Raw genomic sequence first — 25,220 nt, forward strand, 5'->3', positions numbered from 1 at the left:
TCTATTTAACAGAACTTCCTCAAATGTAACCTATTGTCAATTTAACAGAACTTCCTCAAATATAACCTATTGTCAATTTAACAGAACTTCCTCAAATATAACATATTGGCAATTGAACAGAACTTCCTCAAATATAACCTATTGTCAATTTAACAGAATGTTCCTCAAATATAACCAATTGTGAATTTAACAGAACCTCCTCAAATATAACCTATTGTCAATTTAACAGAACTTTCTCAAATATAACCTATTGTCAATTTAACAGAACTTCCTCAAATATAACATATTGTCAATTTAACAGAATGTTCCTCAAATATAACCTATTGTCAATTGAACAGAACTTCCTCAAATATAACCTATTGTCAATTTTACAGAACTTCCTCAAATATAACATATTGTCAATTTAACAGAATGTTCCTCAAATATAACCTTTTGTCAATTGAACAGAACTTCCTCAAATATAACCTATTGTCAATTTAACAGAATGTTCCTCAAATATAACCTATTGGCAATTGAACAGAATGTCCTCAAATATAACCTATTGTCAATTTAATAGAACTTCCTCAAATACAACCTACTGGCAATTTAACAGAACTTCCTCAAATATAACCTTTTGGCAATTTAACAGAATGTTCCTCAAATATAACCTATTGGCAATTTAACAGAACTTCCTCAAATATAACCTATTGGCAATTTAACAGAATGTTCCTCAAATATAACCTATTGGCAATTTAACAGAAAGTTCCTCAAATATAACCTATTGTCAATTTAACAGAACTTCCTCAAATATAACAGAATATATTTGAATGTTCCTCAAACAGAATGTTCCATTTAACAGAATTTTCCTCAAATATAACCTATTGGCAATTGAACAGAATGTTCCTCAAATATAACCTATTGGCAATTTAACAGAACTTCCTCAAATACAACCTATTGGCAATTTAACAGAACTTCCTCAAATATATCCCATTGCCAATTTAACAGAACTTCCTCAAATATAACCCATTGCCAATTTAAGAGAATGTTCCTCAAATATAACCCATTGCCAATTTAAGAGAATGTTCCTCAAATATAACCTATTGGCAATTTAACAGAATGTTCCTCAAATATAACCCATTGCCAATTTAACAGAATGTTCCTCAAATATAACCCATTGCCAATTTAAGAGAATGTTCCTCAAATATAACCCATTGCCAATTAAAGAGAATGTTCCTCAAATATAACCTATTGGCAATTTAACAGAATGTTCCTCAAATATAACCTATTGGCAATTTAACAGAATGTTCCTCAAATATAATTGGCAAAATTGGCAATTTAACAGAACTTCCTCAAATATAACCCATTGCCAATTTAACAGAACTTCCTCAAATATAACCCATTGCCAATTTAACAGAACTTCTTCAAATATAACCTATTGACAATTTAACAGAATGTTCCTCAAATATAACCTATTGACAATTTAACAGAACTTCCTCAAATATAACCTATTGTCAATTTAACAGAACTTCCTCAAATATAACCTATTGACAATTTAACAGAATTTTCCTCAAATATAACCTATTGTCAATTTAACAGAACTTCCTCAAATATAACCAATTGTCAATTTAACAGAATTTTCCTCAAATATAACCTATTGACAATTTAACAGAATTTTCCTCAAATATAACCAATAATTGACAATTTAACAGAACTTCCTCAAATATAACCTGTTGATAATTTAACAGAATTTTCCTCAAATATAACATATTAGCAATTTAACAGAATGTTCCTCAAATATAACCTATTGTCAATTTAACAGAATGTTCTTCAAATGTAACCTATCAATAATGTAACTGAACGTTCCTCAAATGTAACCTTTCAAAAATGTAACAGAACATTCCTAAAAAAGAACCTATCAATAATGTAACAAAACATTCCTAAAAAAGAACTTATCAATAATGTAACTGAACATTCCTCAAAAATAACTTATCGACAATTTAACAAAACATTCCTTTAAAAAAAATTACCAATTTTCCTGTGTTTGAAGAGTCCAAATACTGGGCCAAAGTCTTAATAATATTTAAAGCTTTATAACCTTCAAATATTTTGAGCCGATTGCCAAAGGATCTGACAACCTTGACTGTAAGCCATGTGTGATGCAAACTACTGCAGTGAGAAATCCAGATGCTTCAACCAATTTCAAAAGTTTAAGCATAATTTATATATTACAAAATGCATTCAACGTTAGTGGCTATTCAGCAATCTGATTTGGAAGAAAAGTACATCATTGCATCTGAAATGTTTTTACGTGAAAGCCTAGGTATCTAAGTAAATAATGTACGACGTGTTTAAGCCCTTTCACCTTAAACATGTACATTTTGTTTGAACTTGGGTTCAACTATTTGGCATTCCATTCTAAACACTTCGCTTGTATCGTTTTAAAATCCAATATGATGCATTAATTCGTCCATTGTGTAGACTAGATTATTGTCCTTGGAAATTCATTCAAAAGTACACTCATTGGTATATTTTCTAATGCTCATGACCTGCATGTAATATGGGTACATGCTCCTCCATGAGCCTTAGAGTCCATTGGTAATTGTTTTTTTCAAAAGCGAGGATAATTTGACGTGCTTTTCGGTGATAAGGAAAAAGATGGTTTCGTACCTGAGTTGAGCAAAATCATGGCTTTTAGGCAAACGTATTCATCGCGACAAAGCCGTAACTCCTTGAAGCGTGTGATCGTCGTAAGAAGCAGGTCAAAGTTATCACGAACTCCTTCGACACTTGATGCATCATCTCTACATAATCCAAGTAAAAACAAAGAAAAAGAGTTTGTCAATGACACTTTCATTCTCAGGCAGACAGTAATAGATCCAGATGATTGCGATGCATATATTATTAATTACACAGTTTGTTCAATATCTTGTAAGCATGTGGTAAGCATGTGTCCCTGCATTCTAGCAATGTTAACCAAAGTGGAGAAACAAAACAGTGGAAATACACATGATATGTGAATGGCTTTTCCAATGCAATGTGATTTAAATTTAATATCAGAATTTAAATTCTGATTCAATAACTAATTTGCAGGGTACAGTTGAAATGACACACACACAGCAAACTAGTAAATACAATGTAGATCAAAACAAATGGAAGACCAGTGCGTGCAACCATATTGCTATGGTTACAAGCCATCTGCAGTATACATATATTCCATATCTGAGTTTTGATGATCACCCATTCCCTCCTCCCTCTGTTATTTGCACTTACCACAATGACCTTCCCATCCCAACTCCTATAACAGCTATTTCTTGCCAAGAAACTTTCCTTTTTGTTTTTTCTTAAATCCTGCCAAGCACCTTTTAGTCAGGTTCACTATGTTTTTTCGTTCAAAATCATGGTAGATTAGCAAACCTATACATTTTTGGAAACGTTATTAAATGGAAAATCTGAAAATCAATGTTTACATTTGCCAATTCCGACCAATTCGATTCGACCAATTCGACCAATCGACCAATTCCATTCGACCAATTCGACCATTCGACCATTCGACCAATCGCTTCGATCGACCATTCGACCATTCGACCAATTCGATCGATTCGATTCGATTCATCGAATTCGATTCGATCGACCATTCGACCAATTCGATTTGCCAATCAATTTGACCGACCTTTGCTTGTGTGGAACGGACTGTGAAAACGATGCGGACTATATTGTCGGATACGACACACAGGACAGTGATGACGAACTCTAAATGGCATATTCTGTAATCGTGTATGTTTGATGCCATTGACTGCCTGTGTATATTTTGTCATTGACTGCCTGTGTAGATGTGAAGTTATACTGACTGCATGTGTATTTATGATTTTGCTGACTGCCTGTGTATGTTTGGTGATATGAATTATTGTGACACATTTTGATGTTATTAACTGCCTGTACAAAATGATAACATGTATTTGATTATGCAACTTATCGCGAATATAAAGACAGTATTTTGCAATTCAAAACCTTTGATTCGTGTCTTACCATTCCCCATAGCACTAATTTGATACTTTCATTGGATTCCTTGTCCCTGAAAATATAGGTTTAGTATATTTTAAAAAGTTTTTAGGGTAATTAGAGGCAGAAATAGAACAAAATATGTATTTTACAGTGGCCATTTTGAAAATCCAAAATGGCCGCCATACAGGTATCTCTCCAAATGTAAACATTGATTTTTAGTTTCCTTATGCTATAACCTTTCCAAAAATGTATAGGTTTGCTAATCTACCATGATTTTGAACGAAATATAATTTATTGACATAGTGAACCTGACTATTTCCTTTTTTCCCTTTTTTAAGACAATGTGTAGCTCTCAATGGAATCCTTTCATCTCCTCTCCCTGTCAAGGCTGGAGTGCCCCATGGCAGTGTTCTGGGTCCAGTACTCTTCCTGATCCTTATCAATGATCTATCTGTCTCTCTATGTATTTATATGGAAAATCCTCTATGTATTTGCTGATGATCCACCCTCTGCCGTGACATCCCTCATCCTTCGGACAGGCAGGCTGCAGCCTCTTCTCTCTCTTCAGACCTTGAGAAAAACTACAAGCTGGTCAAACACTTGGAATATGTTTTTTAATCCTGACAAATCTCACATTCTCACTATCTCTCTTCGAAAGGTCAATCTAGGAGGTTTCGCCATTCAAACTCCTGGGCCTCACTTTCATCCATGATCTTTCTTGGTCAAACCAAGAAAGATCATTTTTCTGGTCAAACCAGAAAAACCACATTTCAAAGTTGGCCTCCAAAGCCAGACGCCGACTGGGCATCCTCGATTGTACAAAGTCCTTCATTGGCATACAATCCACATTGGCACCCCCTCTGTGCAGGCTCCCCTGACTCACATCGTCCCCAGCTTGACACTGTGGAAACCAAGGCCTTTCAAATTATCGGAAATTCCCACAATGAGTCAACGGTCCTATTACTTCGCCATTGCAGACAGGTCATAGTCTCTGTCTTTTACCGTCTCCTTTCTGGTCTCGCACCCCATGCTTTGCCCCCCCCCCTCTCTCCCCAGGTTTCTGCAGGGCTCAAATGGTCCACCATCAACTCCGTTCTGGTGAAACTACCAAAGTCCAGTATCACTACTCACCTCCAATCATTTGTTCCTCTTTTTACCCCACCTGTGGAACCAACTTCCACATTCTCTTCAATCTCATTCGGCCCCCAGGTTTTCAAGAAAGCAGTTCACCACCATCTCAGATCGTCCGCAATCCATAATCATGACATTTTCTACACTCGTTAGGCCCCCACCCCTGCCCCCATGCCCTCCTCCTTCCAAATTTCCAGTTTTCCCTCCTGAGAGTTTCCTTCTGTTTCCATCTTGCACACCCCCATGCATCCTCTCCTGCCCCCCATTCCTCCCCACACCCATTGTTTGTTCTCTCTCACTCTATGTTAGCTTTTAACACTCCTGCTCCCCCCCCCCCTCCCCACCATCTTTCTGATGTTCCCTTTGTCCTATTGCCTCATGATCCATTGAGTGCACACTACTAGTACAAGCTCTTCCACAAGCCTCGACTATACTACAACAACAACAACAACAACAACAACAACAACAACAACAACAGGCATTTTAAGGCCATTTTCCTTGCTAGAGCAGGGGTTAGCCTTGCGGTCCCCATGACAATCTTCTCCATTTTGCCCTATTTTCTGCATCTCCCCTTGTTAACCCCCTTGCCCGCATTTCTTCTTCCACCATCTTTAGCCAAGTCTTTCTCGGTCTTCCCCGTCCTCTACTTCCTTCAACATTAATTTCGATCACTCTTCTCAACCAGTCCCTTTCATCCTTCCTCAACACATGACCAAACCATCTCAAACTGTTTCTTTTCACAGCATCCATCACAGGCTCTATTCCCATAATCTTTCGCAATTCATCATTTGTCTTCCTCTCTCTCGACGACACTCCACACATCCACCGAACCATTCGCATTTTCACCCTTTCCAGCCTTAGTTGCTGCTCCACATTCATGACCCATGTCCCATTCCCATAAATCATAACACTTCTCACACATGTAGCATACACCTTTCCCTTCAGCTTCAACGACACTCCCCTCCTCGTCAGCACGCTACTCAGTTCCCCAAACTTCTTCCATGCACATCTCACTCTCGCAACCGTTGCAGAGTCTGATTCACCTTCTCCATTTAGCATGTCTCCACGAGGTAACAAAATGTTTTCACACCTTCCATCTTCACGCCGTCTCCAAGATCCAACTCAACATTTCCTCCATCTGCAGCTCCCTTTGTGCACACCTTACATTTCAATGTAGCTGCCACACTGGTTAATGATCCTCTCAGACCACTACATTTTTGATGAACCCACTCAGCGCACAGTGTACATTGAATGGAGTTCACTCCGATAACCTTCTTGCACACAGCACACTGACACTTCCCAGTTCTTTCCACCTCAACACATGCTTTACCACTTGCTATCACCTTCGTTTTTCCGATATTCACCTTCAGACCTTTTGTCTCCATACATTCCTACCATTTGTTCATCTTTTCCTTCAGTCCATCCATACTTTCTGCAATGAACACCAGATCATCTGCATACAACAACTCCCATGGTAAACCCTCTTTTACGTTCTGAGCCAGCACCTCCAAAACAGCTACAAATTGTAGTGGATTTAGTACCGACCTCTGATGCACTCCCACCTTCACCTCAAACTCACCACTGTTCCCGTCCTTCGTCCTAACAGCTGTGCGCGCTCTTTCGTATATTGCCATCATGACTCTGATCAAACATTCCTCCACTCCTAACTTCCTTAATGCCCATGGCACTACTTTTTGTGAAACCCTGTCAAATGCTTTCTCCAGATCAAAAGACCCAAGAAACAACTTCTTACTCTTCTCCGTGTACTTCTCCTGCAACTGCCTTACAATAAAAAGCGAGTCTGTCGTTCCTCTTCCTGGCATAAATCCAAACTGCATTTCGTCGATCTTCACCTTCTTCCTTATCCTCCTCTCCAACACCCTTTCCAATAACTTCATTCCATGCTCCAATAACTTTATTGCTCGATATGAGCCACAGTCCGGAGGGTCACCTTTCCCCTTGTATAGAGGGACGAGGGTACTCAGTTCCCAATCCACTGGAATGCGGCATTCTTTCACCCCCAGATTACAGATCTCTTGTCATTCTCTTCACACCCCAACTTCCTGCTGCCTTCAACATATATCCCACAACTCCCGTCGGCCTTCCCGCTTTTCGACTCTTCATTGCTTTTATCGCTTCCTCAACTTCCTTCTCAGTTATCTTCTCTGCCGGTCCTAAAACTGGGCTACTCTCTATGTTGCCATCCCATTCATTCTCTGCATTCAACAGCATTTCCATATATCTCTTCCATCTTCCTTTAATTCCATCTGGGTCCACGACGATTTGTCCCACTTCATCCTTCAAGCAACTCACCCCCATCACATCGCACCTCTCTTTCGCTATCTGCTTTGCAATCCTGAAGACCACACTCTGACCCTCTTCCGAATTCAAGCGTTCTCTGAGCATTTTCCTACATGCCTCCTGCGCCTTTGCTACCTCTTTCTTTGCAGCCTTCTTGGCTGCCTTATAACTCTAATGCTCTGCCTTTCCTGCCCCCGTACCCTTGGCCTTCTGCCACTCCTTGAACTTCTTCCTCTTCTCAACTTCATCATCCCACCACCATGTTTCCGAGTGCCTCTGTGGTCTTTTGTCCATCCATATACCTCACCAACGGCTCTCAACAGACTATCTTTCATTGACATCCAACCACTTTCAAGCTCAACCACACCATCCTCTACCATACTCAGCCTCTCTTTTAATGCCTCCCTCACTGTCACCTCTTTCAACCTCCACACCTTCATTCTCGGTTGGTACTTCACCCGCCTCGCTCGCCTCGCACCTTTCACCCTTATGTCACAGAAACAGCCTCTTCCCCCAGGATCACCTTTGTGTCCTGGAGGTGCCCCCTATCTCGCCTATGCACCATCAGGTAATCAACGGTTGTCGTCGACCCACCTGACGTGTATGTAACAAGCTTATTATCCTCTTTCTGGAACTGAGTATTACAAATCAACAAATCAGCTCCATCAGAAAACTCCAAAATCCTTTCACCTTCTCCATTCCTCACACCATATCCGTAACCCCATGAACTCCCTCAAACCCGTCCATACTCCTTCCCACATGTCCATTTAGGTCTCCTCCTACCACAACAACTTCCTCATCTTTCACGTTTTCCATCAGCTTCTCTATTGCACACCAGAACTTTTCCTTCTCTTCATCGCTCTGACCGACTTGCGGAGCATATCCCGAGATGACGTTCACCAAGAGCTTTCCAATCATCATTTTCACCATCATCAACCTTTCACTCACTCTAGTCACACTCACCACACTGTCTACAAACTCCTCAGAAAACAGGACACCAACACCATGCATGCCTGCTGGGCACCCTTGCCACACAAACTTGTATTTCTATCCCTGCCTACCCTTCACCATTCTCACACCACTTCCATTCCATCTCGTCTCCTGCACACAACATATGTCCACTCTTCTTCTGACCAATACTTCCACCACTTCTCCTGATCTCCCTGTCATTGTCCCTACATTCCACATCCCAAAACTCAGAAACCGATCTCCACGTCGGGCATCAGACGTTTCGTCGTCATCAATGGAGTGATTTCCACCCTTGCTTCGATCGGGATCCCCACCTTGAGTTTTGACGAGAGGGAGTGGGGTCCCCCACGGGGTACTTCGGGCTGTACCCTGCCCATATGTAGTTGTAATTGTCATGGTTCCCTTTTTGAGGCAATGTTTTTATGGCCGGATGCCCTTCCTGACGCCAACGCTTTTTGGGTTTTGTGTACATATGTATTTGTGTATTAGGGTTAGGCTCGATGTACACATGTGTATTAGGCTCTATGTACACAAAAAAAATGTATTTGTGTACATGGGGCCTCGACTATGTACACAAATAAAAAAATTAATCCTCAACCCCCCCTCATCTCACCTTTCCTCCCCTATTCTGTTATATTCTTCAAATTTGTTTTTAGAAACAATGTCAACTTTGTATTCTTAAACTTCAGAACAGGTTTTAAGCAGGCTGTCTCATCCACTTGGATTCACTATTGGACATTAAAAATCCCACTATACTTTTCCTGAAGGTATGAAATCGAATGCTAGTTCCATAGCTAAATTCCAAATCCCTCGACTTACTCCCAAACCTCGGTTTATGGCTGCTTTAGCAGCATAGGAATGCAACAACAGCGACCGTTTGTATGCAATACCAAGATGGCCCCTCAGGAAAACATAAGGTAAAGTGCGCAGCTTTGCTCAGTGAAGTTATAGTTTTGCAACAGTACATCATTCTCAGCATGTACTTTTCTTATTTTCTTACTTTATTCGAGGAAAGAAGTACTTTTCTTCGAGACTCGCTTGTTCTCAGCATGTACAGTGCCTTCAGAAAGTATTCACACCCCTTGAGTTTTTTCACATTTTGTTGCGTTACAGCCTGAATTTAAAATGCATTAAATTGAGATTTTTTTGTCACTGATCTATACATAATACCCCATAATGTCAGTGGAATTATTTTAAGGAACTTCTACAAAATAATCAAAAATGAAAAGCTGAAATGTGTGGAGTCAATAAATATTCCACCCCTATGCTATGGCACTCCAAATTGAGCTCAGATTCAATTTCCTTTGATCATCTTTGAGATGTCTCAACAACTTGATTGGAGTCCACCTGTGGCCAATTCAATTGATTGGACATAATTAAAAACAAGTACAGATACATTCAAAGTACACCGCCCCCATGCCAAATAATTAAATATCCTACAGCGCGGCATTGCCGGGGCGCCCGGCAATACCGCAGTGCGGCTCGTAGAGACTGCATTGGGAGGGAGAGGTGTACAATAATTGATTGATTAATTGCATAATTAAAATCAATAAAAGGTTATCATAAAATATTTTCTTAATCAATTGGCTAATAGCATAACTAAATCACTAGTGCTTCATCCGAAGATGTAACCTTTAGAAATGTAATTTTAAAAGTCATTAATAAAAAATTAAATAATTAATTGATTAATCAGTAAATAATTAATCGATTAAATGATTAATCAATAAATCAATATCCTTTATAGCCACATCACTTGGTCACTGTCATGTCCAAATATTAGCTTCCTAGCTCAAAAGGTGCCTGAGATATTGCCCAGATGAGAAAGAAAATAAATAATAATAATGAAAATAAATAAATAAATAATAATCATAAAAAATGAAATAATTAATCAATTCGCTAATAGAACATATAAACCACCACCATTTCATCAGAATCTGTAACTTAAAAAAGGAAAATTTTTTTTAGTCATTAATCGAATAATTAAACAATTAATCAATTAATTGATTAATCAATAAATCAAAAATAGCCTTTGCAGCCAAATCACTTGGTCATTGGCATGTCCAAATATCAGCTTCCGAACTCAAACGGTGCCTCAGATAATGGCGAGAAGAGAAAGGAAATGTATAAGTACTTAATTAATCGCTAATAATTAAATAACTCATCAATTAATTGATTAATCAAAAAACAAAAAATAAAGTTTTTGTCAAAGGACTTGCTCACTATTGTGCCGAAATTTCAGCTTGCTAGCTGAAAGGATGGCTGAGATATCGCCTGGACAAACAAAGAAACAAACAAGAAAACAAGAAAACAAGAAAGAAAACAACCAGAGTGAAAACTGAGTACTCCCTTTCAGCGTGCGTCATTGCCGAGCGCCCTTCGGTGCCCGGCAATGACGTTATGCAGTGCCTGGAGATGGCATAGGAAAGGTGCAGTGTACAATAAACACACCTTTCTATATAAGGTCCCACAGTTGACAGTGCATGTCAGTGCAGAAACTCTACCATGAAGTCCAAGGAACTATCCGTAGAACTCCGTAATAGAATTGTGAGGAGGCAAAGACCTGGAGAAGGGTATAAAACTATTTCTAGAGTGTTGAAAGTTCCCAGTAGCACAGTGAGCTACATCATTAGGACATGGAAAGAATATGGAACTACCCAGACTCTTCCTTGAGCTTCCAGTCCAACCAAACTGAGCAGCCGGGCAAGAAGGACCTTGGTCAGGGAAGTGACCAAGAACCCATTGACCACTCTGATAGAATTACAGAGTTCCTTGGCTGAGATTGGAGAACTTGCTGGAAGGACAACAGTCTCTGCAACATTCATAAATCTAGGCTTTATGGGAGAGTGGCCAGACGAAAGCCACTCCCAAGAAAAAGGCACATGACAGCACACCTGGAGTTTGCAAAAAGGCACGTGAAAGACTCAGCGCATGAGCCAAAATATACTGTGGTCTGATGAGATGGAAATTGAACTCTTTGGCCTGAATGCAAAGCGCCATGTCTGGCAGAAACCAAGCACAGCTTATCACCCATCTAACATCATCCCTACCATGAAGAATGGTGGTGGCAGCATCATGCTATGGGGATGCTTTTCAGTGGCAGGGACTTCGAGACTTGTAAGGATGAAGGGAACAATTAATGAAGTCAAGTACAGGCAAATCCTTGAGGAGAATCTGCTTCAGAGTGCAAAAGACCTCAAACTGTAGTGAAGATTTATGTTCAAACAGGACAATGACCCCAAGCACACAGCCAAAGCAACACTGGAATGGCTTCAGTACAAGAATGTGAAAATCCTCTAGTGGCCTAGGCCAGACTTGAATCCCATTGAAAATCTGTGGAAAGACTTCAAGATTGCTGTTCACTGATGCTTCCCATCCAACTTGACAGAGCTTGAGCAAATCTGCAAGGATGAATGGGGGAAACCTCCCAAATCCAGATTGCAAAGCTGATACAGACATACCCAAGAAGACTCGAAGTTGTAATCACTGCCAATGGTGCTTCTCCAAGTAATGACTCGGGGTTGAATATATTTATGTAAATTTGATATTTCTGTATTTTGTTTTGAATCGTTTTGTAAAAAATTTAAAAAAAACATGGTTTCATTTTGACATTGTGGGGTATTATGTGTCGATCAGTGACAAAAAAAATCTCAATTTAATCCATACTAAATTCAGGCTGTAACACAAAATGTGAAAAACCTCAAGGGGTGTGAATACTTTCTGAAGGCTCTGCAAATTTCCATCAGTGTAAGAGTTTAAAGCATTTATTAACAGGTGTGACATGTCAATGTAACTGCAGCTGTGGTTTTACCACTATATTATTATTGAATCAAGATTCTTGACATTGTCACCAACAACATTCATTTAGCAGAGCACACAAAAGAATATTGACTGCTCAAAAAACCCAAGGTGCATCACAGAGTGTTTCATTCGCACATCAAATAGTGCCTTTATTATAGAAATGCTCTATCCTCTCCACCATATACTTTGAGTGCGTGGAATAAAGATGAATTATAAACGAGTACAGCCATCAAGCCAGATTTTTGCAATTTTCAGCATGGCAGGCACCCTCTTTTGAGAGGAAGTCAAGCAATCTTTCCCATATGGTCACATTCACTTTTAGACATTGAAGACCCCATGCTACTTTTTGAAAATAGGACATCACCGTGTGCCAGAACCATGGATACGTTTCAAATTGCTGCGAGAGCGTTGCGTCAACAGCATGTTTGTGCCTCGGTAAGATGCGGCCAGCAGATGCGGCTAAACTTGACCGTAATTCTAACAATTCACAATTTTCTAGACATATGAATTTGCGAGATACATAAATACATATTTTCTTTTTTTCTTTTAAAATTGTGTTTTTCTTAATTTTGTGGTGGCGTGTTTATCGTTCTCCACTGAATTGATGGTTTATTGTGCTCAGAATCGAGGTTCAAATGACATATATAATTATGTAATTGTCCATTGTCTGCTAATGTCCTTGTAATTCACATTGAAGTTCACTGATGTCTACCAATTTATTCCTCCTTCACATTATTTATGTACAAGCTTCATTATGAGCTTTTGATCAATGTAAAAATGAAAAATAAAGCCTGTGCAAAACATGTTAGAGCACTGCAACTTCGAAAAAAGGCTGATTAGCAATGGAATGACAGGCTTAATTAAACCAAGAATGACTGCGCTGTGCTCACAACCTGCAACAAAATCCACCAACAGGCCGATTGGGAAACACATTTAAAGCACTCTTAAAAGATGAACAGCATGTTTGGGAAACATTTAATGTGCTATGAAAAGATGAACAGCATGATTGGGAAACACACAATGAATGCGCTATTAAAAGAGGTACAGCACAATTGGGAAACACACATTTAATGCGCTATTAAAAGAGGAACAGCACAATTGGGAGACATACATTTAATGCGCTGTTAAAAAATTTACATGACATGTCTCACCACACGTGTGTCCTGTAAACACACACATAATTGACTCACACAATAAGAGAGAGTGAATGGTGCACACCACTCCATATCTGTCACTGGACTTTTTCCAATATCACAGCATATAACTTATCATTGAAAATTGGAAAGGGGTTGCACACCCCTGCTCCCCCTTCCCCCCCCCCTCACTTTCCCTGGATCTGCTTACGACTCATTAAGAACGAACAATACATTATGGATTCAAAAATGGCAGCTTTTTGGTGTGCTTCCCCAACCACACCACCACTTTCTCTACCTTCTGCTTTATCCTCTACACTACCTTGTATTTTTTTTCTCACACCCCATTCCCTCCCTCACAACCACCTATGTTATGCATAAAGGATATAAATGGGCTTGAATGTACCATTCCTTGAACTGGAACGTTAAGAGGAGAATTATGAGCAGGCTAATTTAAAGTAATGCTGTGTCTCCATGCAATAAATAGGAACATCGCATCCTTACACTTTTCCACCATACTTTCATAAAGACATAAAAATATGACAGTGAGAAGTGAGTCAGGTCATTCATAGACCCATCCCTACCTGCAATCCTTTCTACCCCATTTACACTACCTGAGCTGGCAGAATACAAATCTCGACCCATCTAGAAACTTTCATCCCGATGTTTCGCACGCAGGGTGATCATAAATGCGCATTAGTGGGTAGACGTTAAAGATCCCACGGTGTCCTTGGCGAAGAGTATACGAGCTATCACCGGCACCATGAACAAATTACAAATTGCTGGCCTAAACCCTGCTGGGAAGGCAGGGACAAACGATCCAGTGTATTTATTACCCTGCGCTCGCGAAGCGAAAAGCGGGGTTAAGCATTCAGTTACGTACGTACGTGTCTGCATTTTAAAAGTTCATTTACTTGGCAACCGTTGGTCCGATTGACATGAATTTTTTTTTACCTTAGGAGGGTCTACCCCTTTGGAATATTTTAATGATTATTATGACGAAATAGGTCACGTGGTACAGGCGCCATCTTGGAAAAACTTCGCACCTCTATATCTCTGAAACTACTCCATGGAAAAAATTGAGACCCGGCTCATTGCCAACTACACCCCATGGAGAATAATATATTGTTGCGGATATGAGGATTGCATTTTTTTGATTGTGTTGTATTATATTGGAGATGGTGATGAACTTTGTTGGATATGGCCCCTCCTGCCTCCGGAGCTGTGTAAAGGTCAAAGGGCGTCCCATAATTAGTCCAAAAGCATGCACGTCAGCCAATCATAGAATACCCCTGTTCAATAGTTATATCTTATTATGTGTTTTAGGGTAAGGCTGTGTCTCCCATTAATTGAAATACTCCATTGCACCAGTGAAAGAGATAGATTCCCTTCATTCCCATTCCCAAAACTTTCATTTCCCCTTTCGTCATTGCCAGGCCTCGAGTGCCATTGCCAAGAACCTCCCCTCCAATTGCCGCCATTGACCACGAGGCAGGGTCGGAGAATAAAGGCGTGTCTCCACCTCGTCATAGAGGGGAGGAGTGAGCCAGCCCCACTCGACCAACCATGAGCCAGGGATTTGGCTAGAGAGGGCGGAGGAAGAGCGATCGGGGAGGTTCGCAAAGGTTGAGGGGCGGGGGCCTATATAACCCACGGCAGGGCGTTTCCCGAAGAGATGAGCTTTTACAGAGAGACGAGAGGGAGTCCAAGCAGTTGGGTCCAAGAGAGGCGCTTTGAGTTGAGTCCGGGAGAAGTCCAGAGTTGAGCTGCAGCTCGAGCCACCGAAACTGCACTTACTACAGCTCGAGCCACCAAAACTGCATTTACTGCAGCTCGAGCCACCGAAACTGCATTTACTGCAGCTGGAGCCACCGAAACTGCAGCCACAGCAGCGTGAGGCCTGGACGGCAGTTTGGAGCAGGGCCGCGAAGGAGCGGCGGCTGCCCAACGAGTCGATCGGCTGCAGGACCAGTTGGACCTCCCTATCCCGCCAGCCATCCATCTCCCGCCAGTCCTATCATCATTCCCCGCGTGAGTCTGTCCTTGTTTGTTCTGTCCCTGGGTTAATTAAGCTTGTATAAGCTAAGGATTTCACTGTGTCACCTGCGTCTCATGTGCCTGTAAATAAACGTGACTGCTTTCTTCCTGCTTATATGTGTAAATAATAAACCCAGTTACTCTTCTGTACGTCTTCTTCCTCTTTGCATTCGGTCGCTTTAGAGTTTTCCATATTGAGCAGCTGCGGTGCGATACGGCCAACGTTTGGGGTTGAATCGGGTTAGTCGGGGAATAACTGTTCGGCCGCGGTTACACCACCGCTCGGTCAAAATAACATCTTAACCGTGTCCGTAACAATATGTTAATGATGATGTCATCGGTGCCTTCGTTATGATGTTACAATTCGACAAATACAACACTTATCCATCCGATCATTATTTTTTTTTCCAGCAACTGTTGGTCTGATGGACACGAAATTTTCACCATAGGAGCGCCTCCTCCTTTAGAATATTTTTATGATAATCATGACGTCATATGTCATGTGGTACAGGCGCTCTCTTGGAAAAACCAAAAAATGTTGCACCTCTATATCTCCAAAACCGCTGCATGGAAAAAATTGAAACATGACTCATTGTAAAGAACTCCATATTGGGAATAGGTGTTGTTAACGATGATGTCACTTGTGCCATAATTAGGACGTCATAATTTGACAGGGACAATGCTTAGTCTGATCAGTTTGAAATGTATTGAGCGTGATCTATGCAACAATTATATTAGAGAATATAAATTTATGAGGTCATCGCTCACATGGTCTGGCAGCCATATTGGATCAATGAGTCATATTGGATCAAAGAGAGATCAAAGATAAAAAAAAAAACCCTTCAAAAACAGAAGAGTTGGCTCGCACCAAATTGACTGCGCAGGGTAAGTATTCTATGAATACCATCTAGTTTTCTATGGATATGGGGTTGCTTTGGCAGTCCTGAATCTTTCTTTGGACAGGACACCAGGAAGAAAGGACACCACCTAAACCAACCCTCCAACTTGCAGGTTACAGTTTCCTCCACTTCTCTCTCTCTCACTCCTCTGTATTAAATGAGGATGTAAAATATTGCAGGAAGTCTAAAATATTTGCTTATTTTGTACATTGCTACCAAGAGAAACACAAAATTGTTCAGAAAGCTGCTGACTTTGCAAGAGCATTGTGGAGAGCTGGGATAAAACATTTATGGTAAAATTGTAGTCAAGTCAGTCTTTTGGGACTGCCACTGGTAACATGTAACTCAGTGATACCTGCCGCATGGTCGGGTTGTCGACGACTAATCCTACACCTCTCACTGGCTTTGCTTTTGAAGAATATAACAGAATAGGGGAGGAAAGGTGAGATGAGGGGGGGTTGAGGATTTATTTTTTTATTTGTGTACATAGTCGAGGCCCCATGTACACAAATACATTTTTTTTGTGTACATAGAGCCTAATACACATGTGTACATCGAGCTTAACCCTAATACACAAATACATATGTACACAAAACCCAAAAAGCGTTGGCGTCAGGAAGGGCATCCGGCCATAAAAACATTGCCTCAAAAAGGGAACCATGACAATTACAACTACATATGGGCAGGGTACAGCCCGAAGTACCCCATGGGGGACCCCACTCCCTCTCGTCTAAACTCAAGGTGGGGATCCCGATCGAAGCAAGGGTGGAAATCACTCCATTGATGACGACGAAACATCTGATGCCCGACGTGGAGATCGGTTTCTGAGTTTTGGGACGTGGAATGTAGGGACAATGACAGGGAGATCAGGAGAAGTGGTGGAAGCATTGGTCAGAAGAAGAGTGGACATATGTTGTGTGCAGGAGACGAGATGGAATGGAAGTGGTGTGAGAATGGTGAAGGGTAGGCAGGGACAGAAATACAAGTTTGTGTGGCAAGGGTGCCCAGCAGGCGTGCATGGTGTTGGTGTCCTGTTTTCTAAGGAGTTTGTAGACAGTGTGGTGAGTGTGAATAGAGTGAGTGAAAGGTTGATGATGGTGAAAATGATGATTGGAAAGCTCTTGGTGAACGTCATCTCGGGATATGCTCCGCAAGTCGGTCAGAGCGATGAAGAGAAGGACAAGTTCTGGTGTGCAATAGAGAAGCTGATGGAAAACGTGAAAGATGAGGAAGTTGTTGTGGTAGGAGGAGACCTAAATGGACATGTGGGAAGGAGTATGGACGGTTTTGAGGGAGTTCATAGGGGTTACGGATATGGTGTGAGGAATGGAGAAGGTGAAAGGATTTTGGAGTTTTCTGATGGAGCTGATTTGTTGATTTGTAATATTCAGTTCCAGAAAGAGGATAATAAGCTTGTTACATACACGTCAGGTGGGTCGACGCACAACCGTTGATTACCTGATGGTGCATAGGCGAGATAGGGGGCACCTCCAGGACACAAAGGTGATCCTGGGGGAGGAGGCTGTTTCTGTGACATAAGGGTGAAAGGTGCGAGGCGAGCGAGGCGGGTGAAGTACCAACCGAGAATGAAGGTGTGGAGGTTGAAAGAGGTGACAGTGAGGCAGGCATTAAAAGAAAGGCTGAATATGGTAGAGGATGATGTGGTTGAGCTTGAAAGTGGTTAGATGTCAATGCAAGATAGTCTGTTGGGAGCCGTTGGTGAGGTATGTGGATGGACAAAAGGCCCACCGAAGCACTCGGAAACATGGTGGTGGGATGATGAAGTTGGAAAGAAGATTGACCAGAAGAGGAAGAAGTTCAAGGAGTGGCAGAAGGCGAAGGGTATGGGGGCAGAAAAGGCAGAGCATGAAAGTTATAAGGCAGCCAAGAAGGCTGCAAAGAAAGAGGTAGCAAAGGCGCAGGAGGCATGTAGGAAAATATTCGGAGAAAGCTTGGATTTGGAAGAAGGTCAGAGAGCGGTATTCAGGATTGCAAAGCAGATAGCGAAAGAGAGGTGTGATGTGATGGCGGTGAGTTGCTGGAAGGATGAAGTGGGACAAATCGTTGTGGACCCAGATGGAATTAAAGGAAGATGGAAGAGATATATGGAAATACTGTTGAATGCAGAGAATGAATGGGATGGCAACATAGAGAGTAACCCAGTTTTAGGGCGGGCAGAGAAGATAACAGAGAAGGAAGTTGAGGAAGCGATAAAAGCAATGAAGAGTAGAAAAGTGGGAGGGCCGACGGAAGTTGTGGGAGAAATGTTGAAGGAAGCAGGAAGTTGGGGTGTGAAGAGAATGACAGAGATCTGTAATCTGGTGGTGAAAGAAGGCCGCATTCCAGTGGATTGGGAACTGAGTACCCTCGTCCCTCTGTACAAGGGGAAAGGTGACCCTCTGGACTGTGGCTCGTATCGAGTGATAAAGTTATTGGAGCATGGAATGAAGGTATTGGAAAGGGTGTTGGAGAGGAGTATAAGGAAGAAAGTGAAGATTGACGACATGCAGTTTGGATTTATGCCAGGAAGAGGAACGACAGACATGCTTTTTATTGTGAGGCAGTTGCAGGAGAAGTACATGGAGAAGAGGAAGAAGTTGTTTCTTGGGTTTGTTGATCTGGAGAAAGCATTCGATAGGGTTCCACGTGAAGTAGTGACATGGGCATTGAGGAAGTTAGGAGTGGAGGAATGGTTGATCAGAGTGGTGATGGCAATGTACAAAAGAGCGCGCACAGCTGTAAGGACGAAGGACAGGAACAGTGGTGAGTTTGAGGTGAAGGTGGGAGTGCATCAGGGGTCGGTACTAAGTCCACTACTAATTGTAGCTGTGATGGAGGTGCCGGCTCGGAACATAAAGGAGGGTTTACCGTGGGAGTTGTTGTATGCAGATGATCTGGTGTTGATTGCGGAAATTATGGATGGACTGAAGGAGAAGATGAACAAGTGGAAGGAATGTATGGAGACAAAAGGTCTGAAGGTGAATATCGGAAAAACGAAGGTGAATGCAAGTGGTAAAGCATGTGGTGAGGTGGAAAGAACTGGGAAGTGTCCGTGTGCTGTGTGCAGGAAGGGTGTCGGAGTGAATTACATTCAATGTACAATGTGCGCTGAGTGGGTTCATCAAAAATGTAGTGGTTTGAGAGGGTCATTAACCAGTGTGACAGCTACATTCAAGTTTAAGGTGTGCACAGAGGGAGCTGCAGATGGAGGAAATGTTGAGTTCGATCTTGGAGAAGGCGTGAAGCTGGAAGGTGTGAAAACATTTTGTTACCTAGGAGACATGCTGAATGGAGAAGGTGGATCAGACTCGGCAACGGTTGCTGGAGTGAGATGTGCATGGAAGAAGTTTCGGGAACTGAGTGGCATGCTGACGAGGAGGGGAGTGTCGTTGAAGCTGAAGGGAAAGGTGTATGGTGCTTGTGTGAGAAGTGTTATGATTTATGGGAGCAAAACATGGGTAATGAACGTAGAGCAGCAACGAAGGCTGGAAAGGGTGGAAATGCGAATGGTTCGGTGGATGTGTGGAGTATCGTTGAGAGAGGGGAAGACAAATGATGAATTGCTAAAGATGTTGGGAATAGAGCCTGTGATGGATGCTGTGAAGAGCAACAGGTTGAGATGGTTTGGTCATGTGTTGAGGAAGGATGAAAGTGACTGGTTGAGAAGAGTGATGGAAATGAATGTAGAAGGAAGTAGAGGAAGGGGAAGACTGAGAAAGACTTGGCTAAAGATGGTCGAAGAAGAAATGCGGGCAAGGGGGTTAACAAGGGGAGATGCAGAAAATAGGGCAAAATGGAGAAGATTGTCATGGGGACCGCAAGGCTAACCCCTGCTCTTGCAGGGAAAATGGCCTTAAAATGCCTGTTATTGTTGTTGTTGTTGTTTTTTCTTTGTAGACCCTCACATTTAATGGCTCTCAGCCTTGTTTAGGGCGAATTTTAATGAAAAAGAATAAAATAAAACAAAAACATGAATTTGCCTGCCTGTTTGCTTGGCCAAATCGAGTGGGAAATCCAAATGTGTAAAAGGTCAGGAAGACTAACATTTATGGATTAGATCACGACTTTTAGTGAGGAGAGGGAAAAGGAGAGGCAACGTCAGCAATGGATTTCAAAGAGCTATCATCAACTAAGACCACTGCATGCTGTTCTTGAAGAAATGTTAATACCAGTACTTTCAGTTCGGTCATTTGCAAAATATCTACCGGATGTCATCGATCATGTACAGAACATTCCCTCAGGTACTTCAAGTCACTTTTGGAGAGTTTGGCCTTTCTTCATCGACTGCTTCTTGAACATTACCAGTTTTGCATATCCTCCTCAGAGTCTGGCATGTAGCTCCTATTTTAACATGAAACCAGGCACCCAACTGCCATGGGCTGAACATGTCTTCACCAGCTAAGACTTCTGATTTCTACATGCTTGCCATGTGATCTTTTCTTGCCAAGAACTCTTATTTCTATACTTTTGTAGAAGTCTTTCTGAAGGTGTGGCACTGATTATTTACAAGACAACCAAATCACAGGGTATTATGGAACAATTCATTACCTCCGCCACCGAAGATGGACTGAAGTTACGTTTTCACCCCTGTCTGTTTATTTGTCTGTGAGCAGGATATCTCAAAAGAGTGTAGGAAAGGACCAATTGATGAGATTTTGGTGTTGATCCGGATCAGGATACTATAATTTTAAGTGATTCTTCACTATTGAGCGATAAGGCGAAAAACGATATCTCAAAAACGTTGTGGACGGCTTTGAACGAAACAGTGGACAGGTTGGGCGTGTGAGAAGGATGAATTAGATTTTGGTGAAGATCTGGATCTGGCTTATCAGTGGGATACAAAGTGCAAGTTGGTGAGCCTGGTGGAGGTAGGCACTCTACCGTGTGCTGTTATAGTTTATACCCATAATATACGATTCTTTTATTTGTTATTTCCTATTTATATCAAGTTTCCTATTTATATCCAGTTTTTCATCCGTTTCTATTATATATATATATATATATATATATATATATATATATATATATATATATATATATATATATATATATATATATATATATATATATATATACAGACTTGGCATTTAATATGGAATTTTTTTTTTTTCTTGACTTGGGTTTACTTTCTTAACTCAGTATATCAATCTGGTGAGTTTCTTTCACACTTTGGTGATTTATTTGTTAAAAGAACCATGTCACTGATTGTCTGTCGCAGCAAGAAGTCAACAACAGGATTATATCACAGGTTGCGTGGCAAAATGTATGGACAGGTGCATTTGACGATTGGTTTCACAGTCAGGTATGCAAGGGTTGTTGCGTTCTGTATTAGTGGAAAACAACTGCTGCACGTCTCCAAAAGTTATTTCCGCTTCCTCTGGAGATGGTCCGTCAACTCGACAATGCTGTTTGTCATGGAGTGGTGGCTTTACGAAATTACGGCATGAAAGAGCGTGCTATTGCTCGGCAGTATGGCATCACTCAAGGTCAGGTGTCAAAGATCCTGAAACGAAATGCTCAGAGGGGTGTCCCTACTGCAATACCGAGGCCAGGACATCCCCGCAGAACCACAAGGAGGGATGATCGCCAGCTGCACCGGTTAGTCCGCAATGGCCGTACCAAGTCAGCTAATCGGCTTAGGGCTGAGTGGCAGCAACTGACAAATGTGCCTGTATCCAGAAGGCTAGTCAACCAACGACTGGTTCAAGCAGGCTATCATGCCAGGCGTCCCCTGAGAAAGCCACGCCTGACCAGCCAACACCGCCAGCGCCGATTGCAGTGGGCCAGAGAGCACCGTCAATGGCAGCCAGGCCACTGGAATCACGTGATCTTCAGTGACGAGTCTAGATTTCTGGTCTATCGTCAAGATGGCCGCGTCCGAGTGCACAGACAAGTGAATGAAGCCTACAACAAAGATTGTATAGTGCCAAGAGTCCAAGCTGGAGGTGGTGGGGTGACCGTTTGGGCTGCTTTTCATGCAGGGGGCAAAACTGACTTGGTTGTTCTGAATGGAAACCTGAACCAGTTCAAGTACAGGGCCATTCTGGAAGAAACATTGCTTCCATTTGCTCGTGCAGCCTTTCGAGGAAACTTTGTCTTCCAAAATGACAATGCATGGCCTCATCGTGCTCGCATGATCCAACACTTTCTTGCTGACCGTGGTGTAGAGCATATGGAGTGGCCTGCCATGTCCCCGGATATGAATCCGATAGAGAACTTGTGGGCAGAATTAACGCGTCAAATCGACCACCTGGACAAGCAGCCGACCTCTGTGCGTGAATTGCAGCAGGCTATTGTCACTGCATGGCAAGTGATTCCTGTCCAAACCTTGGCAAATCTCGTGAACAGCATGCCTCAACGTGTACGTTCTCTCCTGAATGCTCGTGGGAGTTACACGAAGTACTGAACTGTAATTTTACTGTTCGTAATCCCAGTCGTAATTTAACTTTTGTTTTTGTTAAAAAAAAATTGGGCTAATGTGCAAAATAAAGAGATACTTCTGGAAAACGTACAGAAGTTTAAAACAGTACTGTCCATGAATTGAGTTCGATATCAGTTTACATCACTTTCAAGGATCAATTTATTTGTTTCGAAATGTCAAATGTGGTTTTTGTTTCTTTTAAAGGTCACATTAACAAAATCTAGAGTAATTTCAACATAATTCCAATGAACCTTTGGTTCTAAGTCATCTTGAAAAGTAAGTTCAACCCCACAAAAAAAATATTCCATATTAAATGCCAAGTCTGTATATATATATATATATATATATATATATAGATATATATACACAAAATCAATGATGAAAGGTTTTTCACCAAACTCTTATTAAACATCTCTTATGTGTGTGTATTTGTGGAGCTGTTACTGAAAGCAAATTTATGCCTTTTGCTTGTGGACCTGCTGTTTGGAACTTGCATGCATCTTAGAGTGGCCATGCATTTCTTATTCACACAAACATGGCGGAAGTTTTGATCTCAACTCCCCCCCCCCCCCCCCCTTCCAAAACTCCTTATATGTTCCATATGGGACCCTTCGACAACTACAACTCCTACCAACTATAAATCTCTTTACATCTGTCTCCCAACTCCATTTATTTCCTTATCCCTTTTCTCTCTCTTTCCCTCTCTCCCTTCTGCTCCCCCTCTTCCTTTTCCAATTTATCTCTTCTCCTAAGTACAGTTAATTTGCAAAGCCCAAATTCACTTGTGCAAACTTAGATTTTTAAAGTTGTCAAATCGCAAGCAAATGAATTAATTTATGGATATCAGGATTTCCTAAAAGTGTTTTTGAAGCAGTATTTTTGTAAAGCCATAATCGATGGTACGAGAATGAAATTTAAATGCTAAACACACCAATGCTGCAGAGGTTGCCTTCATTAAGCAGATTTACTGCAAGAAAGCTTAGTGGTCGTTAAGCTTAAAGCCTTGAGTGGCCAGTGAAAGTACAAATAAAAGTGAGAATCTGACATTCTTGAAGGAATCCAGAAAAGTCAGATTGACCTGACCCAATGGGTCAATTTAGTGAAACTTCAATGGGTTTTCAGAACCAACTGAAAAGAGACAAAGAGAGAATTGCAGGCAGAGGATGAAGATAGGTGGAAGTTAGTTGGATGAAGCTGGGAAAAGAGCGTGCAGTATGTTAGAGAAAACACGAGGATTATATGGGAGAATAGGATAAAATAAATTAGAAGGGGATGTGGACATCAAATAATATGTTTCCAGGGGGGGGGGCTTCAAATAATATGTTTCCAGGGGGGGGGGGGCTTCAAAAAATATGTTTCTGGAGGGGGGGGGGGAATTTCTGAGTATACCTTTCAAGTTATATTAATTTGGGGTTGAATAATGAAGTGATGGGTAAAACCACGTAGATAAATATGATTTACTATTATTTTGCATGCAGTCTGTGGCTGCTGGTTGCATCATTGCTGCAGTGCCCCTCCCCCTCCCATTACCAGTAAGCCGGTACTCATTTGCCGGCCTCGGAGGGATGACAGGCCGAGTCAACCCACCTAGTGTTAACTCAACGGCATGACAGGGGCTCCAACTCAGAACCCTAAGATCTCAAGCCAGCCACCTTCACCTAACGTTAAGCCAACACCAGGCATATTAATGATATATTGATAAACATTGTCCATCTAACACAGGGAATGATTTTTTTCTAACACAAAGTTAAAAGCTCTTGGAAGAACTGGATTGGGAATTTAGAATGCACTCACAGTGGGGCAGAATAACAGGAAGACAATGTCAAATAGGCTGTGGATAGGGACAAAGGGCATGCAGAATTAGCTCAGGAAGGTGCAGGTGGGCATGGAGAGGGAGGTAGAGCGAGGTAAGAAATGTCAGTGAGAATGCAAGAGTTATTTGTAGGTTGCCATATCATAAAGGATTGGAGGAAAGAAAATGACTGGAGGGAAGAACATGATGAGACAAACCCAGGGAGGCCAAAAGGAGGTGGGGGATAAAGGAGTGGACGGAAATTTGTTTAATTTTGGGAAGGGCAACTTTGTGTGGGTTGTTGAAAGAGTCCGTGCAACCAGGGAAGGTGGAGGAGGGGATGGATAACCGGGAGGGTGTGGAGGAAGAGGGGAGACCAAATATGAGATGACAAAGAACTTCAGGAAAGCAATCTGCCTGAGGTGGGACAGGAACAAGCCCTGCACCTCTTTTCAAGATACAAATAACCCTCAGGTCTTTGGTCATCACTACCTCCAGGAGATGCCAAATTTGATGCTGCACCATGAGACCCAAAAACAGCTGTACTGTCCTTTCAGGTTGTTTGGAGCAACCGGATTTCGTAGGGATCACCTGCCGGGTGCTGCGCAGGCATCAGCATGATCGGCGTAACAGTATTTCACATAGCTCATCCTTCGTGTAAACCCATACTTGCATAGATTTATTGAATAACGTAGAAAACCCATCTGTATATTACATATACACAAATGATGGAAAACACACACACACACACACACACA

At 41.6% G+C, this 25,220-nt stretch overlaps 1 protein-coding gene across 1 annotated transcript in view; it reads right to left on the reverse strand.

Annotated features, from left to right (window-relative positions):
- Window positions 1–25,220, reverse strand: part of LOC137436933 (estrogen receptor beta) — a 276,557-nt gene that overhangs the window by 51,147 nt on the left and 200,190 nt on the right. Inside the window, exon 6 of the mRNA XM_068131172.2 lies at window positions 2,647–2,780. Within this exon, the coding sequence (XP_067987273.2) occupies window positions 2,647–2,780 (134 nt within the window). The remainder of the gene's footprint in view (window positions 1–2,646; window positions 2,781–25,220) is intronic.

This window comes from Myxine glutinosa, chromosome 11 (assembly GCF_964187855.1).
Source record: "Myxine glutinosa chromosome 11, kmMyxGlut1.1, whole genome shotgun sequence".
Lineage (NCBI taxonomy): Eukaryota > Metazoa > Chordata > Myxini > Myxiniformes > Myxinidae > Myxine > Myxine glutinosa.